Here is a 17,548-nt window from a genome sequence, read left to right on the forward strand (position 1 = left end):
AAAATTGTGTTGAGGCAGTGTCCTCCTGGGGTTGCTTTTTAGACAGGGCTAACTTTGTATCCTGTGCCCAGTGCACTGTGTGTGATTTGCTTCTCTTGTTTAGACCATTTTCAATTTGCTTGCACCTCACAGGAGCTCTCTTCTATTTTAATTCACCTTGCTGGATTTACCCAGTTTTCTTATGAATGATCTATAGCAGAAGGGTCCAAATGCAGACTGTAGTATGGGAAAGGGATTTATAAATTATGAAAGAGCAATGTAGCTGAGCAGGATGGTTAAGGGGGAGAAGAAAGACAAATAGAGGACATTTGGAAAACAAAATAGAAAGCAAAAAGGAAGGTGAGCAGGGCTGTAAAACCAGCAGAAATAAGTTTAAAAAAAAATAAAAAATCAGAGAAACTATGGATTAGCAAATGAACAAAACACATCAGAATTGTATGAAACTGGAATGAAAAACAAAACTCCAAACTGAGGAACTTAAAAATGGGAGAAAAAATGGCCAGGGGATAAAAAGCAAGATTTGTTGACCGTTCATTGTTGCCTCCAACCTCCACAGGTTGGGCTTCAATTTACCATGGAAGACAAATGAGTATTTTGGTAGAATACACGAACAGGCTAATTGGGGGCTAACTGGGGAGTCAGTTGATCGCAAAGGACAGACACGACAGAAGCCTCCAGCATACGAGTGGCAGGGAGCGTTACAGAAAGATGACTTGTGATTTAAAGTGCAATTCCCAAAAGAGCAGTTCTTTGTCAAGCTGTCGAGGGCGTTTGGTACTTTTCCAGAGGTGCAGATGTACTTGAGCAGTGGGAAGCTGAGAGCTAAAGCAAGTCCACCCTGCCTCCTTCTGCTTCCCTACCACACAGCCTGTTCCTCCTGCATTTGCAGCACCAAGTGATGGATGGCCTCGTGCCTACGCTGTGATCGCGAGTCCCAGGCTCGAAGTGGCATTGCCACCAGCTGCACTGCAGCTGAGCAGGGGTGGGTGCCCTGTGCTTCTGCGTCGTCGCAGCGTTGCACGTGTAGATATGCTTGCCACCGCAACAGAACGGGCTCCAGCTGCGCTTCACTGGTGTTCAGTCTGAGTCACTGGGGTTAAAAAGGAAAAAACAAAACAAAACAACAACAAAGCTGGCAGTTTGCAGCAAGCCACATGAAGGAATGGGAAGCCAGGAGTCCCTTAAGGAGCGTGTCCCAGGAATGGAGATCAGCGGCAAAACAGCGCATCAGAAGTGCTGATCCTTGTGAGGCTGCAGAGAAGGTGCTCAGCAGTCAGCTCAGGTGTTCGTCTGCTCCTGCCGTGACAGATCAAGTGTCCGCAAAAGCAAACAAGCTGCATTTGAAATGGTGGCTGGCCAGTCTGAATGCTGCACACTCATATTTGAAAAGAAATTCCAGTGAGCTTCTGTGCTGACAAGCCGCAGATGATGGCTGTGAACATGACACGCAGTTCAGTCTCCCAGCTGCCTGTCCTGGTCTCTGCTCTGGGCTTGCCAGAAAGTCCCCTTCCCCCTGCCAGAAAGAGGAGGTAAAAAATTAGAAACTGCTTTATTAGGACAATATTGCTGCTGTGAGACTGGGGAACCCTAAAGCTGGTAGTATTAAAGTGCACTAGCTTCATAAGGGACTCTGTTAGGTGCAGCCGTATTTCCCTGAGCCTTTTTGAAAGGGATCATGAAAAAACAAAAGAAGATCACAAGCTAGCAACTGTGCTTTTGGTCGATGTCCTAAAGGGAGTGACAGAAAACACAGGGAGAGGCGGTTTTCGTGGCAGGCAGCGTATTCATGCTTCAGTAACTCACAGCATCTGTTTGAGCTGTGCCTGCCTTGATGGGTAAGGCAGAATCAGGAGATGTCATGTAATTAGGTTGCTGTAAAGCACATGATATCAAAGTTTAATGAGCAAGGCAAAAATTCCCAGAAAATAAGGTGTTGTCAGACATCCCAAACTGTCTCAGATGGTGAATTCTTCTGAAGACCTGCAGAGGCAAAACTGATGTTTGTGTCAATGTGAATTTTCCAGTCCTAGAGATGGGGATCGGAGCCAGGCTGCGTGATGCTGCCATGGTACTGGGTGTTCAGACCTCTCTCTAGTCCCGGTGAACGTGGAAGCACAGGTAGAGCCCAGATACAAAAAGTAAAATACCAGATTGAAAAGTGGAACAGATTAGGTAAAAGATTGGGATATTGCACATTGCTCAGGAGAAGGGAACAGAGGAGAGGGATCTTGTGTCATGTATAATGCTGTAAGCAATTTGCACCTGCATGGTATAAAGACCTGTCCTCTGCAGGTTTCAATGTGCTCTACATATATTAATGCATCACTGAGGCTGTCACAGCTGGGGAGATTGTCTGGTTCTTGAGGCAGCAAATGACTAGGTCTTTGCTGCCTAGAAGCAGTTAGGATCACTTGCCTGCATTAACTGCAAGCAAAAATGGAGGACACCCAAAAAAACCCCAGGCTGCAGCATCAAGCAGGATTGTGCACACGCTTTTCCCTCAGCAGTTTTGCTGCCCAGCTCTTGTCTGCCTTCTGCATCTCCCAGCACCGCGGGGAAAGTCTGTGTCAGAGGCATGAGCACAAGCCAGGCTGCCTGGCTCCTGATTTTATGCTTAAGCCAGAAGCACAGGTTTCCCTTCTATTGACAGCTTGGACACTTTTTATTCCTTCACTGGAAGACGGTCTGCAGTGTTAGGAGAAAATCACTGAAATATCAATGAGTTTTTATCTGGCTTTAGAAAAAAAGAGGGGTTTTGAGGGATTTTTGGGTGAACTGTTACAGTGCTGCCATCCTTTTGACTTACTCTGGATGAGCAGCATGAGAGAAAAAATGCAACCTTGTCTCTCGGTGGTTAATTTTCATAAATGTGAATTTTTCCTAGCAGGAGCAAGGAGAAGGTTTCAACACAGGCTATTGTTAGCCCCTGCAAATGCCAAGTGTCTGCTCTTGGGAGATGGAGAACAAAGTTGGCACCAATAATTAGTGGCTGATGCACTGATTTGGCAAAAGTTGCTGAAAATGAACATCTGATGGAGAGGTCTTGGGCTGATTTAGTAAAACACAGCGCAGTTTGAGATGTCTTTCGGGATGTTATTGTGCAAAGTGCAGGGGTGATCAGAAGGAAGGTAACATGAAAAATGTGAAGGAGGAGTTTGGTGTCTTATTTAGTTCTTTGAGTTTTTCTCTTGAGCTTTTCTAGCATATTGTTAGCAGTACAATGATACAACAAAGTTACTGATGTTAACTAAGGAAAGTTGAGATGCCAAAACATGACAGATTTCTCATTTACTATAGATGCAACTTTGTTTCACTTCCTCTGCAGAAAGATACAGGTATTAATTTGATTTGGATGTAACTGTCATTTAGGAGCAAATACAAGATGGGTATAACACAGCATGGGCCAACAAATCCAACAATTCATCATGCAAGAGACTCAGAGGCAGAGCAGTGCTGGAGGAGGAGTCCGTGTGATGTGTGGTCAGGCCGTGTGTGGAGGCATCCCTGGCTGTCCCATGAGAGCCTCCCGGGAAAGGACACTTGGTGGGAAGCTGGGATATGAATCAAAAGTCTTGCAGCTACTGTTGGAAATGTTTTGAGCTGTGCTGCTGGTCTTGGGATGTTTCCAGCGCCAGCTGGAGCCGGTGCGGCTCACTCTCTGCTGGGAAGCACATTGGGTCGGTGCCTCGGAGGTACCAGTGCCCACTGGGCATGTTGTCTTGAGGAGGAAACACTCAAGAGCTGAAGGTAAATGTGGGTGTGGGGAATTTTTATGCTCCAAGCAAAATTTAAAGTAGTTGGTTGGCACCCACTGGCAGCGAGATGACTCCCAGGTAACCTCCTGATAACTTTTCTCAGGAGTCAGCAGGACTGTAAGGGCTATAGTGTGACAGTGATGAAGTGAGGAGTGAAGAGGGAGGACAGGCAGTTTTCACTGCAGGATGGTAAATGCAGGATGGTAGGATCACATTTTGCCTCTGGCTGATTTACTCACAGCAGGAATAAAGATACCGCACCAGGAGTTAGTTTGACTTTGACACGTAAGGGAAAGAAATGAAAGCACAAAAGCTCCTGATACCTTGACAGCCAACCATCCACCAAAGTAACAGCCCCCCCGGGCAGCAGAGCTGCCCATCTGCAGCCGCAGCACAGGGCTCAGGCTCTCCCCGCCTGCCCAGCACTGCTGTTCTGCAATAGCAGGTCTGATAGCTTTGGCCTTGCTGCTGATTACTGTAGTTTTTTTGTGAGCAGCAGAGAGAGGACATGACCTGCAGCCCCTGCCAGCCTAGTCTTAACTTTTCTGGAGAGCTTTTGAGATATGTGGTCAAATTTTACAGTAGCTGTGATTTGCTTTATAGATCATGAGTGTTTGATTGCCCCATGATCCCATAGCAAATCCCCTGAGACCGCTGTGGTAGCCAGGTAATTACTTCTGGGTGCTAGCAAGGATTAACACTGAAGCTTTCCCGGTGGAGCAAACCATGAGTGGGGCTGGAGCTGGCTGCTTGGCAGGTTTTGAGCCCTGATAAAGAGCTGTCTCCATTGCTGCAAGGCCAGACCCCTTCCCCCTCCACGGTAAACCTGGGAGTGACAGCTGGGCTCTGCGTGAAGAGTGAATTTTCATGCTGAATCATGGATTCTGACCAGACTAATTTTAAAAACTTGCGGCCCCAGGAGCAGAAGCTGCTGGGAGCCTCGAGGCTGGCAATGAGAACATGGTGTTGTGCTTATTAGCCGCATTAAGTGCTGCCTTCCCAGGAGAAGGACATTGTGGCTCCGTGGGGATGTAGGACCACCGCGTGGGGCCTTCTGTCTCTCTGGCGAGTGAGGGGAGCTCTGCCAGTGCAGTGCGGTGGCCTGGAGCTGTGGGTCTCACGGCAAGCACGTCCTTCAAGCTTGGTGGAGACATGGTGAGAAGCTGCCCAGGCAAATGTGTCTTTCGGGGAGCGTCCCTTGGCTGGAGGTCTCTCCTAGGAGGCACAGAGGCAAGAACGCCGCAGCGGGGGCCGGGGAGGGCAGGCCTGCGTCCCTCCTGGCAGCCAGAGGCTGCACAGGTCGGTCCGTTGTCTCCGGCGCAGCGGGAGCCGCGGGGGGCTCTGCTCAGGCTGCGCATTGCCCAGGACCTGCTGAAGCGGCAGCCCGAGGCAGCGGTCTTAAGGCAAGCGCACAGATGCTCTTGTAATGAGGCCAGTGATCGGGTGACTCATCCATCCCTTCCCAAGCAGGCAGTTTTGATGTGAAAACTTCAATAAATGAAGATGGAGAATCCACTTTTGTAACACTTCCAAGAGTTGTTTCTTATTTCTGCTTTGAAGGTGATGGCTTTAGCTTCCTCCCTTTGCTTCCTATTATGCTTCTGTGAACTAAGCACTGGGAGCCTTTAATCAATCCATAGCGCTCTCGATGCCTTTCTTTGCCTCTCTGAGCAAGTCTTTTCCTGACGTTCTCTGAAATCGAGGTTCACGGTGGGGCTTCCAGGGCTCTTATAATGCAAATGATGATAATGATATTAATGCTAATCATTGTTATTCTACAGGGTGAAATGTCAAGATTCCGTATTTTCATGCTAATTTTTAGTAGGTAGGTGCCACATTAACTGTATCCGTCCTGTCAGAGGACGTGCTTTTCATATCACAAAGACTATTAGAAATCATTAGTTATAAAGTTGGCTACTGTTGAGCCTGATGGACTGGTCTTTGACATACAATAATGCAAAGTGACATGGCAAATTGGGAATGAAGGGTGAAAATCTGTTAAAAAAAGTTGTGAATGTAGCTATAAATTAATTAATTTCATATCTAAAATGTGTTCCTGAGCTCTAACAATAAAGAGGATCCATGTCGCTACTGTTGCATTGCATGTGTGTATCTAGGAAAGGAGCTAATGTGTTGAAGCTGGAGGGATTGGTTTGTTACTACCTGCCTGGATAGGAAAAAGCTATATTGGCAACTGCACTTGCCTTGAAATAGGATTCTGTGGGCAGTAAGGTCAGATTTTGAAGCATGGTGTCTATCTTTAATTGTTCTGAAATGGAAGATATCCTTGGTAGCACAAGACCCCTGAACGGTGTATTTTTATTATAAGTACTTTTAGGCAACAAGTATTTTACTGCAAACAGCTCCATTCTCATCAAGGCATTGGTATGACTTGCTCTCCTTTTGGCCTTGTATTTATTACACTATATTACTTTGTAGAAAGTATTGCTTTTACTTTGCAAAGTAAAAATCTTTTGGGTCAGATTTCTCTCTCATTTAGGTCATTTTTAATTGACATTAAGTAAAACAAATGCTATTACATAACACACAGAACATAACAAATGCTGCTACTTCGAATTTATACCAGCTTAGCTGAGACCTGAGCCTGAACCTCTCTTGGTTGATAACTCATTTGTCTGTTTGATTTCAGCGGCTAACCTCACTAATTTGGATAGTCTCGACAGCGCATTGAGCTTTATTGAAGACCGGGTGCCTAGATCGAGGCGGCGCTATCGAAGGCATGCAACGGAGGATGATTACAACATTGAAGTCCTTCTGGGGGTTGATGACTCAGTTGTTCAATTCCATGGGAAAGAACATGTTCAGAAGTACCTGCTGACCCTGATGAATATTGTGAGTACAACCCCGATAACTGCACTGTGGGAAGGCACTGAAGGACAGTGAATGTAGGTTGGTTTAGCCATTTGAATAAGACATAACAGGTTTTTCTCATGGCAGGAGATAAAACAACTCTAGGAGGAAAATCCAGGCCACTTTCAGAAAAGCCAAAGCGGGAGAAGGAAAAGAAGAAAAAGGGGCCAAGGAAGAAGCTGACTGTGGGACTCTTTAAGTTGTTCAAAGTCCTGCTTATGTGCTTTGGTGGATGGGGGCACAGGGTCAGAGGCTCAGGTTCTTGGAAGTCATTATTTTTTAGCTGTATATTCCCTTAACCTAAGCTCCCTGCCAAAACACATGGTTTGGAGAACTGTCTTCAAGTAAGGTTCTATTAGAAACTTTGATTGGCTTATACATTTTTAAAACTACTCAGTTAAATTCTTTGATTCCTCAACAACCGCTTTAGGTCCCAGGCCACATACCTACTCCTCGTTCACCCTGCAGTAAAATGTTATGCAGTATATCACTGAACTTTCTTAAATTGATTTAGTATTTACTCTGTGACTGACATCTTTAGGTTTCCTTAGTTAAATATTTAATCTTCAGAACCATAGTCTGTGCAACAGACTATATAGTGTAGTAGTGATGAAAGGAGACACTTGAGAATATTATATTTGAAAGAACCATTTTTTCTTTCTAAATATCAGCACAGCAGCCCTGTAGTACCCCAGTCAGTAAGCAAGGACTCTATTTTGTGCGAAAAGAATCAAGTTTTGAAATTCATCTCTATTATAGATCAAAATCAAAATACGTTTTATTCTTCCGGCCAAAAAATGGAAGTGAGTGGTAGCCCCTTTCATAGGCAACTCATTCGGGGATGACTTTCTTCCTTCTCATTCTCATCTGGAACAGGAGTCTCTTCTCAATAGAACACACTTCTGTAAAAACTTTAGGTTCAGTGAATGTGTGTTCTTAGTGAAATATTCTTCAGTAAAAAATTGTAGGTCTGCTCTGTTTTTGACAAATGGAGTATGACTGCTGAAGTTTACAGTCAAGTCAAGAGGATGAGCGTCTGTAGGTAACTTCTTGGCATACAAACCACAGAGGCAGATATATGGACAGAAACCCAGGCTATTAGGTACATTTGCCTGGGATGTATCTTTTCCAAGATATATTTTTTTAATTATGAAGCTTGTTTTTTTCTTTCTTTATTACATTCTTTTAACAATGTGTAGAGTGTCACTGTTTTTCACTTTAAATGAGAGGTGGAATACAATTTAAGAAAATCCCTCATGTGATATAAATTCAGTTGCACTGACTTTTTATAACAGTATTGTAAATAGTTAAAAACCTGCACTAACATTAGAGTTATAGGGTACTTAATGTCTGCTCTGATGGCTGTAAATACATGTATTCTAACAGAAATGACATAGTGAATTTCATTTATTTGTGTGGTTTGTTTCCTCTGAGGCTTAAAACAAAGTCTACAGTAAAACAGATGGTTTTATACATCTCTAAATTAACAAGCCAAACAGGCCAAACCAGGAATGTGGCAAACAGGCTGAAACAGATTAAACAGGACTCTTTACTTATCATGTCACTTAAATCTATTTTTAAGAATTAAAATATACAGTAATGGTAAAGAAGCCATAAATGTTCCAGCTCTGGAATATACTTTTTCCTAATTTTAGCAAACCATCCAACACACAAATTGTAAGAAATAACAGCCCTTAAGCATGCTGTCTCTGCGAGTGGTTTAGAAAGTGCAGCCTGTGTAACTGTACCCACAGGGCTGTAGCAGCTCTTGGCATAGGCAGTAGTTGTTCTCTTGGGAGATCTGAGGTAGAAACATGTCTTTTGGGGAGTGAGGATGTGTCCCTTGCCTTGTGTCCAAATACGAGGAACAGTTTGAAATCCACAAGGCCTTTTGAGGAGGCTCTGGAGAGTCTTTGGCAGTCATCAGCGTCGTCCTGTTCTTTCCTTCTTCCAAACTCAGCTGATTTCTGGAGTCTCTATTTTAGCAGAGGGATGGGTGATGGTAACCAGTTCTGTTTCCAGCTGTCCAAGTGTTGCTCCAGTATAGGGAGGCAAGAGGGGTTTGTTACTGCAGATACCAGGTGATGCTGGGGACCTGTATCTTGTCGAGGAACATCACAGCGCAGAACTTCTCCTTCACCTTGGCGGTGTAACTGCAGCTAGCAGCTCCTCCAGCTTTTGCCCTCATTGCTAGATGGATGCAAGGCATATTTCTGCGTAGACCATTGCTTTGGTTTCCTTTGCTGAAATTCACACAGGGACTTCCCGTTGTCCTCTCTTCCACCTCCTTGAGTAGTTGGAGCTGTTTTTTGTAGAAAATAGGCCCAATATAAAAAGCCTTGGGGTCTCTAGCTGTTAGGGGTTACATGTATGCAGTATGTTTCTGACGAGATGCCTAAGTCCAAGGGTAGCTGAAAAAGAAGAGACAGCTACAAAAAATTCCAGCTGTCTTTTTAAATCTGGTGGAAGATCCTACCATAACCACCAGATTGTGTGTACCCTGCTGGTTTTATGGATGTAATCAATTAGCTTCATACAGTAACAAGGCATTAAACATAAAATCAATTAGCTTCGTACGGTAACAAGGTAGTAAGCAGGAAATCAAAGAATACATAGTAAGTAAATAAAATAATAGTGGAAGTATTTACTGGAGATGAGAGGGTGATCAAATAGTTGACTATCTGTGGTTCCAAAAATGAAATAAGTCCCAGGTGAATCCTCCCTTATGCCCAAGCTCCTGAAGGCATGACATCACTTTCCCAGAAGCAACTCCCAGCATGGCTGCTTCTCCCCATTTTACTTGATTTCACTGTGTGTGATGGCCTGAGCAGTTGTCCTTAATTAACTTTTCCCAGGGATCTTGGGTGGAACCCTACCACCAACCCAATCAAAACAATATTTTTTTTCAAGCCCGGTGCAATGACTTATTCAGTAAATCTGTTTTGTGCTGCTTAAGTGACGTGTTGCAGTCCACACCTAAAAGCCATAAAGCAAGAAAAAACAGAGGCTGGGTGTCCTGGCTATCTTGAAAAGCTGTGCTAATATTTATCCCAAAGTTTGGAAATGAAGTCACTCCCAAACGAATGCTGATAGACGCCAGAGGATTTTTAACGCTTTGGGCTGCAGCCACATATCGCCTGACTGTACGCCAGCCGTTTCACTGCAGTGAGCTCGGCCTCTTGCCACCCCCTTTTCATCCTCCAGTCATTTCCTTATGCAAAAACTCTGGTTTCTCTTGACATCCTCTCTTTTCTCTGCTCGGCACCATTGGGACATTCAGTCCATCTTTGGAAAATATGCCATTGTTTTCACTTTAGAGACCCTCGGCTGCCTCTTGCTTGCACCATTTTCTTTCGTACGTCATGCTGTGTTTTCTCCTGGGAAGGATATTAGCTTGCACAGTCCTCTGCATTTCCAAGCGTGAGCCCACACATTGCACAAATTAACTTTGTATTTATAGCATGCAGGAGCATTGCAACAGAGGAGAGATATTTGGGCAGTATCTTGCAGCTCTGTAGTTTACTCAAGAACGTGGAAGGTAATTTAATTTCAGCAAGAAGGCGGCTAAAATTCCCAGGGATTTTATCTGCTCATACAAGTGTTTGGAAATATTAGAAAAGCACAAGGCTAGAAGCAGCATTGGAGAATTATCTTGTTCCTTGGGAAACAAAAGGATTTCACTGCAGGATGCTTCGGGAGGAGGAACAGGGTGCTGAATGGGCATTATTGAGCTAAAGGGGGTATTGGTGGTAGCCAGCCCTGGGGCTGAAATTCTCTGATCATTTCATAACCCTCTTTAAAATAGTTTTCAGGATTAAGCAGGCCTTTTGCCACCTGCTGTGGAAGAGCAGCTGACCTGAGACTCACCAGTACATTTACCTGATTGATTAGGGGATCAGCCTCTACAATCCTGTGTTTAGGGTCACATCCAGGATGGATATCTTCAAAACAGACTTCCTAAAGAGGCAGAGGTAGAATATGTGATCTGACAATATTTCAGCCATTCCAAATAGCAAAGTCTCATGAAATAAGCTCAACTGCAAATGGTTTTGAATTTACTGGCTTCACCTGTCTTGACTTCAAGTCTTCAACTTGCATGCCCCTCTTCAAGTTGTGGGTTTTTTTCCCAGTGAGGCCCCTGTTTTAGCTTTTTCTTGTATCTTTTGTCCTTCTTCCTCCACAATATTCCTCAATTCCTTCACTACCTCATTTTCTAATGCTGGCAGTTGTCATTCTTGCATATTTTTTGGAAGAATTTTTCTACAAAGTATGTACATTTTTTGATTTTTGGACAATTTCCAGGGGCAGAAAAATCCTATTTCCTTTCCATTCCTTGACTATAAAAGATGTGATATTGCAGTATTTAGGGGTTAGCCTCTGTTACATCCGTGTAATGGATATATGGCCAAAATGTTTGCGATGCTAAAACCTATCTCTTCAAAGTAGATAGCAGCCTAATTGCCATTATTTCAAAGGGAGATAGATCCTAAATAGGATTTATGCCACACTCTGGGCTAGATTTATCTGAGTATTTAGTCATTTACCTGCCTTTGAAATCAGTGAGAATCAGTTTTGAAAATTAGCCCATGGGATTATGTCTCTCCCAGACTTTAAGTGAAACTTCAGCTCCAGAACAAATACATTAAACAACTTTTCATTTGAATAACTGAAATCAATGGGAATTATGCAGCTGGGGGCTTTGGAAAGTCCCCGGAGTCTTTCACCTGGATCTTTCACCACTACACATGTCTTTGAAATTGTGGCCCTGAAGCACTTTTGAATATGTTATCTGTCCTCTTTAATAGGATGTACATGATAGTACTGTTATAGACGAGATTTCTGCTTTCGGATCTCTGGCTGATGAGGGATGAAGATTTGCAGGTACAGAACAGCAAGTCCCTAATGAGAGGAAAGGGCAGAAATGCCATCGGTTTCTAACTGGCAGTTGGATGAAAACCTGAAAGCATGCCTAATTCAAGCTGTTAAAAAGAAAGTGATGATTGAATACTTCGAAATAATGGTGCACCCTGTATTCAGAATCATCCTTTTTAAACTAAAAAGCAATTTTTTAGACAGGAAGGATATTTCAGTAATATAGAATTGACTGGATTTTTAAAAATTAAATAATTTATAAGCACCAACGCTCATTATTTCAAATCAGTTTATTTCAATATGTACACTTCAGATCTGAACTAACTCTAAGAAGTTCCACAAATAACAAATGCAAGTCCAGCTCTATTCATCTGAGAGACTTCAGCTGTCAATAGTGGAATTACAATTTGTTTGAAAATTCAAGTATATGTATGTGAGTTAACTCCACGTTTAGACTGTTCATTATAAACCAGTAGCTGGGACTACGGAGAAGAACAGTTTCTGATGAGGCCTCAGGAGATTATTTTTGTTCATTATCTTGATTGCCACACTACAGTGGAACTTGTACTTGGGATTGGGCATTCAGGAGGTCCTGCATGAAATACCTTCTCTGAACTCCTACAGGTTTTATTCATTTTCACAGGGGTATTATTTCCAGTGTCAATTAGGTGAGTATTGCTCATTATTATTAACTGGAACGTGCCTTGCTGCCCTGTTGGATACAGCACAGAGCATCACACAGGTTTTGGTACCATCCTTGAGGCAGAGGGTAGTTCCTATTAACAGATAGATTTTTTCCTTTACTCCAAATACCGACATGAACTTTAGCTGTAAAGGTTGCAGTCAGGGACTTTTGAGTTGTGACAGTGTGGTTTGTGTGATGGAGTATGGATAATTAGTATCAGCTTTCAAATTTTGGATGCTTTTCTTAACCAAACCACTTAGATTTTAAGAGGTCACCATATTTATTGCATTGACACCACACCCCTATCCCTTGTAGTAATATAATAAATGAATCTGCTTAATTATTTTATGATACTATAGTTGATTTTATTAAAGTGATCTTGAGATAGTAATTCAAACAAATACTGAGTCTTTTGGTGCAAAGGTAAATTACAGTGTTCAGAGAAACTTCTCAGAGCAGTGGTTTGTGGGCAAGAATGAGGAGTTCCAAGAGCCTGAGGGAGGAACTAAGAAAAATAAATTAGTCATTAAGTCAGAAAACAAAATATATGACCTTTCTAAAGACAATGTTACAGTTGAAGATGAGATAGAGACCCGTAACACGAAGCTACCTAGTGCCTTGCCAACACATCTGCTCTGGGAAATGTTTTTCATTTTGATCAGAAGCAGCTAACTTGGACTTGGTAACATCTACTGACTCTCACACCAGGGAAGGTAAATCAGGACTCGCACTAGTATTTGCATACAAAATGCGAGATTCTTATCACCGTTTCGCAATGTAAATTGCCAAGCTCTTCTAGAACTGCCTGTTGCCTGTGGTTTTGAGCAGAATGATAGATGTTTTCCAAATCTGAGATCACAGTTTGACCTTTAAGTTTCATGTGTGTTGTGTGGTTTCATTATTCTCTTTTCCTTGTGCCACTCAACAAACATTTCAGAAAAAAAGAGTTCCTCTCTGAGGAAATGAGGAAATGCCTTGTAAGGACTAGAAAGGGAGACTGGGAGCCCTGGATTTTGCCTGATGACTTTCTATATGACCATAGTTTATCCACCCGAGGAATTGATGTAATGTTATTCCTGTGGGATTAAGATGAAGCTTTGGGAATGTTAGAAATGTTAGTTTGGGATCTTCAAAAGCATAAAGGAGGTGATGAAAATCGAAGAGGATAGTGGTGTTTGAAGTGGGAACACAGAAAAATAAAGTGAGAGGGGAATGCTTTTGGGAGGGTCAGATTACAAAAGTTTGTGCTCAGTATACACCATGACATTTCTGGTTCCTATTCTGTAATTCAAAACAGCCGTTTCTTACAGAAATAGACAATCACTGGATGCCCACCAGGCACCGAGGCTTTGCTGCAGATAATTATGATCTGATGAATGAGCTGCATCTCGGGCTGGGCTCAAACAATGGCTTGCCAGGAGCTCTGCCATCCCATGGGGAAGGCGCTGATGCTCTCCAGCTCCTCTGCTATCGCTCTGGCAGAGATCCACTCATGGTCCCCGCTCTGCCCGAGAGCACGTAGCCATCGGTAGTTTCTGCAACAGTAGTTACGTAAAGATTTTGGGTGATCAAAGAGCAGTCTCATTGGGTTGGATGGAACAGCAGTTTGTGGTGGCTGAAAAGCCAGATGCATAAGCTGCATCTTGTATTGTGCCCTCTCCAAATGGTTAGATGAGCCCGCTGATGGCAGCTGTAGCTGGGTCAGATCTGTTTGAGGTTGATGGTAGCCAGAGGTTGAAACTATTAGATGTCCGTCAGGGGTGTGTGCTCAGGGAGCCTGAGGAAGCGGTGCTTACCCAACCGTACGGTGCAATGCGTGGAGCCGCAGAGGGTGCGCCTCGGGATGAACTCAGCTGCGATGATTTATGGTTCAGCAGGATGGAGCCGTGTTGTGATGAAGTGGGCTGTCTTTTGCATAGCAGATACTAACAAACTTTGCAAGGCTGGGAACTCCTTCAAACTGCATGAATGAGTTTGCCGATGACTTGCCAAAATATACAGATTATTCTTTCTCCTATTGCGCATTGGTTTAATTAGAGATTCAGGGAACCACCTGGCTTTCCCTAAAAGTCCTGCCAGCTATATCAGCAGATAACCTGCTCTGCACCAAGACTAGCAAAACTGCAGGCTGTGTTACATCAGTTTTTAAAATTCCCTTTTAGGATTGGGCCCCGCTTTGCTCAATAATAAAAACTTCACAGTGCTTCTTTTACAAAGCATGATGCATCTCACAGATGCTTAGCTTGTCTTTAGTTGGGGTTTTTTGATGTGTTCTACGTGCTTACTGTGCTGACTTGAAACTCACTCAGGGCAGAAGAATTATAAAATAAGCAGAGAGGGACAGAAGAAAAAAATAAAGTCTTTGTTTTTCTTATGTTGCACCAATCTGTGCCAGCCTGATTTCTAAACAGAAGCTTTAAATAGAAATGCATGTTTTGCTTTGATTGAAATATCCCAGAAGAATAAACCAAAATTATCCCAAAATAGTTTGGGAACTACAATAGCCTGATGAAAGTCTCTTTACAGTATTCCACCATGCTTTGAATTCCTTGAGATTTACCCAGCCTTCTTCATCACCCTCTATAAATGCTGAATCACTGTAGGACATCTAACAAGATTTAACGCATTCACTGCCTTCAGTTCAGGAGCTGTGATTTTGGGCTGGTCTCTGTGTACTTTCTTTTCCTGTGCAGCAACATAATTTTAGACTTACTGATCTAAGAACAGCAGGAGATCGACTGATTTTTCTTGTGTTGATATGAACCAGGATGTCCTACAGAAGTACGTGGAGATGCAGTAATGTGATCATTTTCACACCTGTGCGTATTTATTACACAGACATCTGAACATATATAGCCATTGTCTGATTATCTCTGCTTTGAAACAAACATTTCAGCAGTTGTTTTGGATGAGAGCCTGGAGCTTTCCGATTCCACAGGTTGGTTGGTCATTTTGTGCCCTATACAATGAACTGCATTAGCTTAACTCTGCTTTCCCGTTGAAATAACAGGTGGAAATTTGGAGAATCTGAGCTAGGGATTGTGGATGCCCTTTTGGTGTGTGCACTTTTCATGAATGTTTGAGAACACAACATTTAATCGCTTGGATCTCGTTATCTTTAATAACTTCCTGAAACAAATAGGTGCAATTTAGGCAATGCTGAAAAAAGAAAAAGCATCTATTTCAGGGTATTATCTATGTGCAGTGAGACACTACTAGTAAAGCCATAGTTTAGCTTAGAGAAAGGCGCAGAGGGTTCAATTCAGCTGCTGTGTGAAGAGGGGTTGAACTCATCCTTATTAATGAAACCAAGACCCAGAGCTTTGAATTGACCCACTGTCTTGCAGAAAATCCAGTATCCCAGGAGAACTGAGCAGCTTTTTACAGTGCTTGCGCTTTTCTGTTCATTCACAGTTTGTTTGTTAGATGTCATTTGCATGAACAGTCAAACAGTGTTTCAATTCTGTTCCATCAACGTTTTCAAGCCAAGATTCATTTTGGCACGCAACAGCGATAGGGCTGTTCTGTTACTCAACTATTGTTAAAAGAGGCTTAGGTTAAATTCTGGAAGTTAATGAGGGAGCGGTGTGCAGCAATTTGGATTATGCTTTATGAACTAATTAAATACTTATTTACATGCTGTGTTTACTGTCCTCTATACACAGGAGTTTTTGTTCAGTACTCATTTCATGTATAGGTAATTTACAGCTTATTTCAGCCTCATATCCTTGATGCGTCTGCTCTCTTCCCGCTACACAAAGAGTGAGGCAAATTAATATCCTTGCCTCCCTTGACAACATGCAAGGGTCTTTTTCCTGAGTGAAAGAATTTTTGTAAAGCAAAATGCATGTTTATGTCTTACCTCTTTATAATCTGTGTTCAGTAATGGTCCTCAAAGTAAATGTAAAAGATTTTTTTAAATAAAGTTAGTCTTCTAAAGTCTTATTTAGACAAGTAAATAAATGATCTAATTTCCAGAGGTATTTTTTACAAAGCAGATCTGAACAGATCAGCCACTTCTACACCGCAATGAAAATAGCGGCCCCTGAAGCCAGTCATAGTCACAGGCTCCTCACCCACCATCTTCCAGCCCAGGATCTGCTCATCAACCGGTAACAAGCCTGGATCTCGGGCATCCCACAGCACGTTCTGCGGGTGCCCGGGCAGATGCCCTGCAGGGTGTGAGTCTGCTCCTGGGGCCACGGTTCAGCCACGCTGTCTCCTAACCATCAGCGCAGGACGCTCAGGACTTTTGAAAACTTGGACTTTTACAGGCATAAAACCAGGCTCTTATATCCAAACATACAGATAAAATGAATTAAAATTCACTTTAAAATGTCAATGGGGATTGTTTAGCAAAACCTACACTGATGTATTTAGTTTTAATGATACTTCCAGAGATAAAAGATGGGCTATTAAAACTAGGGCTGATTGAAGAAACAGGACATTATTTACTATGTTGCTAATGAAAGGTTTTCTGAAAGTTACTTATTAGCTTGTAGTAATGAATCTATTTTGCAGGAATAAATGAAATTTAGGTCCAGCCAGCAAAGCAGTCCAGTTTGGTGCAACCTTTACCAAGGGAAGGAGGTTTTAGGAAAGACAGTTGCCTTGCAGGGAATCTCATCTGCCTCTTGTAGTTTATAAAGCGAAACCCCTGCCATTTGGCTGAGTCTCATGCAGTCTTCGTCACTGAATACCTAAATCAGCCTCTCTAACAGTTAATATTTACCTAGCTTGCTTGTGGCAGTGTTTCCTAAGTAATCTTCATACATCCACATTTCATTCTCTACTCTAAATATTTACAGTTTTCTTTTCAGTGTTCCTAGGGTGATTTCCCCCTGTGCATGTTCAGTTATGTAGCTCTAGTATGAAAAAAGAAGACAGTTTTTAATTTGCTGGCATTTTGTAGCTTTTGTTCTGCTTGCAAAGTTTAACATTGATTAGTTTTGACACACAATAAAGCCAGCCCATGTGGCCGACCGTGCTTTTTGAGGGAGGTATATCCTCTTGTCAGAGTGTGATGTGATGGGTCCCAGGTGGAAGAGTTACAGGGTGCAGATGAGCCGATCCAGCAAATGGCTCTCAGGAGAGAGGTCCTGTCCCTCTGCTCACTTGTCCCCTTCCCCATGCATGCTCTTGCCCAGCAGAGAGCTATTCAGGATTTTGCTTGGATATCTGGGCTCCTGCAGGCATACACAGCTGGGATGAGGTAGGGAGGAGCTGAGAATCTTCCTTCTTAGCAACAGCAGCTGTTAGATCAGCTCACCTGCATCATGTAGGTGCACCATGACATGTGTAAGTCTGTTTAGGCTGGCACTTAAATACCTGTTAATATGAAATCGCTGACGATGTGTTGATTTTA

The 17,548-nt window shown here is 42.9% G+C and overlaps 1 protein-coding gene across 4 annotated transcripts in view; it reads left to right on the forward strand.

Moving 5' to 3' along the window:
- The window catches only part of ADAMTS2 (ADAM metallopeptidase with thrombospondin type 1 motif 2), a 190,130-nt gene that overhangs the window by 122,515 nt on the left and 50,067 nt on the right, over positions 1–17,548 (forward strand). For all 4 annotated transcript variants that reach the window (XM_029997583.2, XM_029997584.1, XM_029997585.1 and 1 more), the window contains one exon: positions 6,406–6,608. In XM_029997583.2, coding sequence (XP_029853443.1) covers positions 6,406–6,608 — 203 coding nt within the window. The remainder of the gene's footprint in view (positions 1–6,405; positions 6,609–17,548) is intronic.

Source organism: Aquila chrysaetos, chromosome 22, assembly GCF_900496995.4.
Source record: "Aquila chrysaetos chrysaetos chromosome 22, bAquChr1.4, whole genome shotgun sequence".
In the NCBI taxonomy this organism is placed as follows: Eukaryota; Metazoa; Chordata; class Aves; order Accipitriformes; family Accipitridae; genus Aquila; species Aquila chrysaetos.